This window comes from Poecilia latipinna, unplaced genomic scaffold (genome assembly GCF_001443285.1).
Source record: "Poecilia latipinna isolate Pla-1442-1.1 unplaced genomic scaffold, P_latipinna-1.0 Scaffold1277, whole genome shotgun sequence".
Lineage (NCBI taxonomy): Eukaryota > Metazoa > Chordata > Actinopteri > Cyprinodontiformes > Poeciliidae > Poecilia > Poecilia latipinna.
Window position 1 is genome coordinate 53,166 of NW_015113893.1, and position 8,943 is coordinate 62,108.

An 8,943-nucleotide genomic window follows, 5' to 3' on the forward strand; every position below is an offset into this window, starting at 1 on the left:
TCGGCCTATAAAATGCTGGGGCGGGCCACATAAAATGACATGGCGGGCCACATGTGACCCGCGGGCCTTGAGTTTGACATGTGTTTTAGATGCATCAAGTGGAGAATTAAAATAAAATTCTCTCACTTTTCAGAACTGACTGGATCCTCCTGGTCTTGGTGTGCAGACTGACGTATTCCTCAAAAAAGAGAAGGGATTAGAAATTAATGCAGAAGTGTTGGTTGAGGAGGTGATAAGGACGGGACTGGCTGTACCATGGAGTTATTGGAAGAGGAAAATTAGGAGTTTTGAAAAGAGGAAATAGAAAATCAGCCGTCTTTTCCCCCACATTAACCCTGATCTCAAATCCTCCTCTTCCCTCTTTCATGCCGGCTTCTTTCCCCTCCGACCAGTGGGACCTCTGTACCTTTGACAGTTTCCCTTAGATCCAGCAGTCGGAGCTTTGACGCTGATTTATTGATGCAGTGTGTGATTCTAACAGGCTGAGACATGGGACCTGACAGAGAGGAAACTTTTGGCTTTTTACTTCGGCCTGTTGGAGAACACATCTGCCTCTTCCTATCGCTCTCATTTTTAATCTCTGGGAGGCTCTGTCTTTGGAGAACAAAAGCTCTCTCAGCCCAAACAGCAGCGAAGCAAAACTTCCACCTCCGTCTGCCTTTCTTTGTTTTTGCTGCTGCTGTACAAGTTTGTAACCAGTCTGTGCCTGTTATGTACCATTCTTTTTACATCAGAGATGATGCTCTCATAATCTGGGTCACAGACATGAGAAGCAAAACAAGGCAGCAGGAAATCTTAGCGGCTGTGTCATCTATATTTGTTTCAGTCAAAGAATCGGTGGATCCCTGGGGAGCAAAGGAGAAATCCTAAAACCTAAAATTTTAATCTTGGTTCAACAGAAGACACATAGGAATTAATTTATTACTTCGGCAACTCTAAAATCTTTTAGCATGATTATAGTTGACATTCTCAGAAGTCTGTATTTAAGATTTTATGGCTGGTGTTATGAACTCAATGGTTGCACAACTGTGCCCAAATTAGATGAACGAATCCTTTATAACTTTAAATACAAGTGCATAAACGTTATCATCAGATTCTCTAGTCCTAAGGGGAATTGAGTCATTAATATAGAGAATGCAATAAAGTCATATGAGGCGCTACAATAATCCCTGTGGTCAGATACGTTTTGGACAGTTTTTCAAACCTTTTCAGGCCAAAGACCACTTATCCCATTTAATAAACTCTCACTTGCCACTTAAACTTAAGGCATTTATCTATTGTTAATTTTAAACTTAATCCTTTGGTAAGCTAACTGTAGCATCGCGCTTAGAGCTAACGTAACGGCAAATAAACGGTTATTTACATGCAGGACGTCACGCCCCTGGTGGCCCGCGAGGTAATGCATGTAAACAACCGTTTATTTGCTGTGACGTCAGCTCTAAGCTACAGTAAGCTTACCAAAGGATTGCGACCATAGTTTGAAAAAGACTGGTTTAGGGTGAGATGACAACAAAATTATTTTTAATTCAGCTTCTTCTTCTCTTTTTTGGGGAGCATTGGGCAGAGATTTAACAGTTTTAATAACTGGCCGTGAAACAGTAGAATCACACTCGGACTTCACAACACAAATTGACAGCTACAGAAGTTGTATTCGTTTGTTTTTCCCATCCGTTTTGATTTTAGAAGGTAGAAAGTCCAACGAATGTAAATGTTTTTATTCTTAATGCAGTGGATTTTCCTGTTGGGCATCATGAAAATAAATTTAACTTATTTTTCCATGTTGTATGTTCACATTACTGCATATAGCTGTTCCTCAAACAGGGATTTCTTGAGTGTGTGCTCCCCAGTCCTTCAACCTTTTAACATTTATTTTTGTTCATGCGTTTGTATGTTGCAAATATGAAACTTTAATAGATTTCTGTTATTCTCCTGTGGATATTTTATCTGATTTCATGTTAAAATCTGATTAGCTGATAGGATTTGGGGTTTGACGGGTTTATATAATAGTCTAATTATGAATCACCAGGAATTACAAAACAATGACATGCTCATGTTTTTCTTTCTTATTCTTTTCATTCCTTCCAGTTCATCCTAAGAAGAAGAATCGGCAGACCTGTGTCAGGAAGAGCCTGATCTGCGCCTTTGCCATGGCTTTCATCATCAGTGTCATGCTTATCGCAGCCAATCAGATGCTGCGGAACGGCATGGAGTGAAACCAGTTGCACTGTGAGCATGGGGAGTGGGACAGAAACAGCCATGACCTCACATTTTCTCTTTGCAGCCAAAGCTGGACCAGCCACAACCCAAGCACTTCTCAAAACAATCAGTTGACCTTGGTTTTCTTTGTTTTTGTGTGAATTATTCTTAGAAAACAGACAGTGTGGATTAAACATGGAGAGGTTTGCTTGTTTTGCAATGAAGATGTCACCAGGTGAAGTCACTTGAATTTTAAATGCAAAACAGTTATGGTTTTTCTATAAATTGTGACACTAAACTAATTACTTTGCTGTTTTCAAGGTGAAAACGACCCTTTAAACTTAATTTTACAATTACCAGAAATGCTTATCAGGTGCTTTGAGCCATTCTTGGTTTTCAAAATAGTGAATACATCAAAAAGCTGCATATTTACTCTTGAAAATGTGCAGGGAATGTGAAGTGAGTGAATGTGAGCACTCTATCCTGGCCACAGCATTGAAATTCATACCAGTTTCCTCACATCTCATGTAGCCGTGCATCAACGTCACGTTTAGCGTGAAGCATTTGCATCCTCAGCTCAGTCTGCTGTTTGTGCTACTGTGTCAAATCTTTATGTGTATCTAGAGGAAGCACAACTCGACTCTCAGAAAGGGACCACTGGATTCCCATCACGTTTTAGTCCAATGTTTTTGTGGCGTGGAAAAGACAATGTATATAGATAATTTGCAAAAACCTCATGAGCGTTGTAAAAATAGACCAAACTGGATTCAGTTATCAGGTATGCGTTTGTGGGGAAAAGGCCTCATATCTGCATTTCATTGTTATACGGCTCATCTGTAGAAACCCCCTGACAGCATGCCAGTATATATATATATATATATATATATATATATATATATATATATATATATATATATATATATATATATATATATATATAGCCATTAGCTAAAGATTTCCCCATAGATTTCTGCTATCTAGCTTATGTAATCTTTTACTCCTCTCAGCAGCAGAAAGTACACTGCAAAAACACAAAATATTACCAAGTAATTTTGGTTTAGTTCTAGTGGAATTGTCTAAGTACACTTAAAATAAGACAAAGCTAACTCATAAGTAACTTTTCAGCAACATATCGGAGCTTTTTGGAGTCAATAATTTCTCAATATAACATGGGGGAAATGTCTTGTTATAAATGACATAATCTTCCAATGGAGCTAGAACTATTTCATCAATATTAAGGAATGATTCACTTAAAACAAGCTCTTATTTCTTACTGAAAAGTTACTTGTTAGTTCTGTCTCAGTTCAAGTGAACTAAAATCTGCACTAGAAACTATACCAAAACTACCTGCTAAGATTTTGTGTTTTTACATTGTACAAAATAAGAAAAACTACTAAGCTTTAATATTTTCCCACTGGCCACTTTATTAGACTCCTCTGTAAACACAAACAACAATAACATGGCAGCAAGTCACTGCAATTTGGTGACTTTGAACCTGGCAGGATTGTTGCGGATCTACAGTTTCATGCAGACCATCTCTCAGGTCCACAGAGAATGAATGGCCCAAATAAGAGAAAATATCCCCTGAGGAGCAGCTCTGTGGAGAAAAATCTGTTGACATCAGAGGAGGATGACCAGGCTGGTTTGAGATGATATAAGACAAGTGTAGCTCAAATAACCATTTGTTAAAACCAAGGTGGGCCAGTAAAACATGTCTTCAGCTGCAATATTCAGCTTTTGGAAACAGAATTTGGTGTATAAAACATGAAAGCACAGCACAGGTTGCTGGTGATGTAATGATGTAGAGGAATACTTTAAATTTCGGCCTCTTGGTACTAATCTGATAATGTCTCTTCCTTTACGGGCTCAGTGGACCCATTTCCTGAAGGATACTTCCCGCAGGATCATGGTCCACGTGAGGAAGCTAAAAATCTTCTCAAATTGAGAATTAGTTCATTGCAGTCCTCCAGGTGTCAATTCAACAGAGCACCTTCATATCATGGATTTGCAGCCAACAAATCTAAATCAAGCATGTGAAGACGGACCAGAGGACCGTTTCTGAATCTATGCTACGGAGAATCCAGGCTGTTCTAAAGTCTGAATCAAAACTAACCAGGTGTACCTAATAAAGTGGAAGGTGAGTCTGGATAAACAGGAGACGTGTGACGTGTAGTTAGGTTCTTGGAAAAGGTTTCCCTCTAGTGGTCAAAATGGGAACTAAAGCTTAATCTGAGCCTTCAGATGTGTTGTTGGATGTCTGTAAAAAATGTATGAATTCAACCCATTATTCTTTTTTTGTTTTGCTCAGGACTAAATGGAAAACTGTAATATTTTTCAGACACATTTTTTTGGTTTAGCTCTTTAAAAAAAAACCAAAAAAAAACTGCCATCTTACAAGAAAATGAACCTTGAGACACTTTAAAAACACACAAGATCACTTCACACACACAAAAATGTAATTTCAGGATGAACATGACCAAATAATTCTGAAATGTCTGCTCCAGATTATAAGTTATATATTTACAAACAGATATAAAGAATATGTGGGACGTAGTAACAAAAACATGGTTAATAGCCATGGGCTGGCCTCCATTTTTACAGTAGCAGGGTATTAACACAAAAGTTTGAATTAAGATTATCTTAATATATTTTAGAGTGTAGTTGTTTTTATTTAACAGAAAAGTCACTGTTTTTCCTATACAGTAGCCTAAATGAGATTGAAGGATGGCACTACTTTTAGCTTTAACGTCATCACTCTGGGAAATGTGGTAGCTTCATTTCAGCCAGCTGACGGCAGTGTGCAGCACCAGACAGCCAGAGAAGATTCTGCTCAACATGGAACTTTCTCTGGCAGCCCATTAACATAACTTTAATCTGGAGGAACAGAATTAAACCACATTTTTTTTAAATTATGGTACCCTGGTACTGCTAACCAGCCCATGTCTAATCAATAAATTAGTTTTTATAAGATAATTATGTGAATATAAAGTATCTTGTATCATAAATGTCACTTCAGCTAACCTGTCCAGCCCTGTGTAGATCATTGCTCCTGACTTTGACTTCATTATATTCATGTGCATTTGAAACCAGATATTTAAATACACTATACAAAAAGACACGTTACCACTTTGATCAAAATCTGACAAAAAATATTTTAAATAAGTATGATGTTGATCATTGTGGTCAGACATTTCAGTTTAGATTCATTAGAAGACAGGAATTTTTTATAAAATTTAAGGTCTTGGTTCTTGTGTTTACAAACTGTAATCTGACATTTTATGCTGCTTTTAGAGTAAATGTCTTCTTCCTCTCTAAGTGGCTTTCCTGCCCATGTCAGTCCAGGACTCATTTCCTGACTTCAGCCAGGATTTTCACTTTTTTGTTTTTGATCTGTGGTTGATAAGCACATTTTACACCAAACCTCTGGCGCACAGAAAACATCTCTTTCCTGAACAAAACACAGATGGATGTTCCTATTCTGTTCATACTTGGAAATTATTGTTTTAAAAAAGATGAACCCTGTATTTTCAGACATCTGGCTATTGCACACTGTAAAAAAAACCAAAGCATTCCTAATTTACAGTAAAATAATGGCAGCTGTGGTGGCCAGAGTTTTACCGTATAAATATCAATTTTATTGTATTTATATTTATCAATACAGGTTGCTTCCAAAAACACATTGTCTCCTTTTTTGATATTATGGAAAGTCTAAAGAAATCAGAAAAAGTGCACTGAAAAAAAAAAAGAGAGTCTAATATACTACAGCTGTGGTTGAAAGAATTTTTTATAAATACGGTAAAGGCCGTATTTATACTGTAACATCTATTTTTATATGGCAAAACACATAAATATGATACAACTCATATTTATATGGATTTAAACTCGTGTAAATACGACAAAATTCTGGGAACCACAGCTGCTAGAATTTTAGAGGAGTTTTTACAGTGCATTTTTCCTGATTTCTTTAGATTTTCCATGATGTCAAACAAGAAGGAAATGTGTTTTTGGTCTCAATTTATCCACAGGTTCATTTATTAACTGAGAAGCTGTGAAATAATCAAAGGCTTATAAAGGCATATGATATGACATAATATGATGAGATGACTTCCAGTAGTGTTAAAATTCAGCGTTCAAGTTTGCCCCCAGAAAACTTGCTAAGCCTGGTGGTTGGGGCGTCGGCAGCCATTTGTCGTGTTTTTGTTTAAAGTTGACAGGAAATTTGAAAACATCACTTGATAATTATGTTATTGGAAGATTAATATCTGAACACCAACTATAAAGTCTTAAAAATGCAAACATTAAAAAAAGCTTAAATAAATAAGTAATGCTAAGTCTGGTGAAGGCACAAATAAAGCCTGGTGGCCCGCCAGGCTTATAATACACTGGGAGAAACCCTGGCGCTATAGGGAGTGTTTTGTTTCACTGCACAATGAACAAACTGTATCTTTTTATACAGGGTATATAAATATCTGGTTTCTACTCTGTGTGGATTCCCTAACTGCATGGTGCTCCCTGTGGGACAAACATCGGACCGGAGACTAACGGTTCCCTTTGGACAAATCTCTTACAATATTCTGCTGGGGGGGTTGGACTGTTGCCCATGTGGATTAAACCTGAGGCAGAAGTTCCAGTCAAGCTGGAGTGCATCCATGTGGGTTTACAGGACGACTTTGTGAAAATGTAAAGAAAAGAAATCAGCGAGAGGACTTTTTCTTTCAAAACAAGGTCAAGTATCACAGCTAAACTGTATAATACTGTAAATCAGTGAGCATGTTGTTGTCATGTTGTTAAAGAAAAGGGACCAGTTCCTCTTTCCTGTTGGTTTAAATGTAATTATGTATGTATCACTGTCACATATTTGACTTTCCTATTTATACTGTAATAGCCATTTTTATAGTTTCTACCAGCTATTAATCAAATCAGAGAGCAGAAGAGGGCATTTTCATAAATATGCAAATACAAGGTCACACCATCATCATCATCATCTACGTGTCGCATCATCTGTAGAAGAGTCTCACTGTGGATGGTTCTACACACTGATCCAATATGTCATGTATTTTAATCACTTGAGAGTCTAATATAACATCCTCATTGTCCTCTACAAACTTCTGCGTAAAGCATCTTACGTTTATCCTTGTACGTCCGTTTGTCTTTGAGATTCCCGGCACATTTGACTTAATGTTTTCCTTTTTCTGTCAGCATCACGGCCCTTTCGAAACCAGCATTACTCACTTTATCCCTGCAGTTTACCGAAATAAAAATGTTTCATTTTGAGATCATTGCATGACTGTGCAAGGGAAACCCGTTTAAGGTTCACATTATTGTACCCGTGGTTCTGTAACAGGACAAGAACCGGTTTATGGTTTCCATGTTTTTGAAGTTTGTTTTTACCAAAACATGTTTTTACCAGTTGTATATTGTACAGAGATAAAATTAAACACCGATAGCTAATACAACCTCGGCATGCTGCTTAGAAAAGGAGAACGAAAACAGCAATAGTTACCAACTGAATGGATATTTAAAATGCAAAGTTTAATCTGAGTATTCTAAAAAAGTATATCTATATATGTTTATGCAATAAAACCTTGTTTTGATAGAAACTGGTGTACCTGTGTTTAGTTGTCTACATGTTAACGAATATTTGGTTCGGTGAAAGGGTTAATATCTCATCTGAAAAAGATGAATATCTTACTTATTTTATGCTGATTTTAGGTTTCTGTTGAGTTGGATTAATCTTGGAAATCAGATTATGGAATGATGGAGCAGCAGTGTTTACCCTGTTGTGGTTGCAAGTCAGAAAACAAATGCTAATTTATTTGACTTAAGAAGCTGAACTTATTTTCAACTGGAAACTAAAAAATTAAAACTTCCAAGTGAAGACAAAACTAAAGGAACTGGGTAGTCAGGCTGGAGTCGAGACAAAAGCAAGCAGTTTTTAGTCTTTGTTGACCAGCTGCAGTTTCAGAAATTAGCCTGAAAATTTTGTGAGACCTATGCCAATTACACATGGGAATGTTTTGATAAATCTAAAATGAAATCTGAATCAGATTAAAAGGTAGCCTACGTACATTTAAGGCCTTAAGACGTTTGTTTGACACCCATAACTAAGGAAATCCAGGGTGACAAAAACTCGGTTTAATTTGTAGTTTTAAAGATTAAACATCAACTTTAAGTTAATATTCTTACGTGTAAAGCAGCATCATTCAAATTAAAGTTATTAGAAAAGTGAGCTCCATTTACTAATCTATTAATCTAAATGTGTTCATGCAGAGCAATCAGAAGAACAGTACAGAAGTTCATCATTGGTGTTGTTTTAAATGCAAACCTGTAAAACGGAGAGAAATGTTCAGTAGTTCTTTCATGGACTGAGTCATAAAGTCCATGCAGGTCATGAATTAACTCACGTGGGCGTGAAAAGACGCAAAAAAGAACCCATTACCAAGAACTGCTGCGTAAAAAAACAATGAAGTCTGTGAACTAAAGTGAACTAACGCTTCGCTGCACATCCTGCAGAGCAGCTTCAGCATCGGGACTCATTGTAAATGTGCAGGTCAAATACAAGTTAGATTATCCTCCTAACTGATTCCCTCATCCCCTCAAACCCCATTATCTGTCAGATAATGAACCCAAACATGCCATTATCTGGACAAACAAGGCATTAGGCTCGTCTAATGGTCCAGACAGACATTAGCAGCTTGCCTCACTGGCAAATCCTTTATTAATTAAAGGATTTATGAGGTGATGAAA

General features: G+C 37.1%; 1 protein-coding gene across 2 annotated transcripts in view; it reads left to right on the forward strand.

The window, feature by feature from the left end:
- Window positions 1-2,495, forward strand: part of LOC106961212 (calcium-binding protein 8-like) — a 41,837-nt gene extending 39,342 nt beyond the window's left edge. For both annotated transcript variants that reach the window (XM_015054780.1, XM_015054781.1), the window contains exon 6: window positions 2,086-2,495. In XM_015054780.1, coding sequence (XP_014910266.1) covers window positions 2,086-2,213 — 128 coding nt within the window. In that variant the 3' untranslated portion in view covers window positions 2,214-2,495. The remainder of the gene's footprint in view (window positions 1-2,085) is intronic.
- The last annotated feature ends 6,448 nt before the right edge of the window (window positions 2,496-8,943 follow it).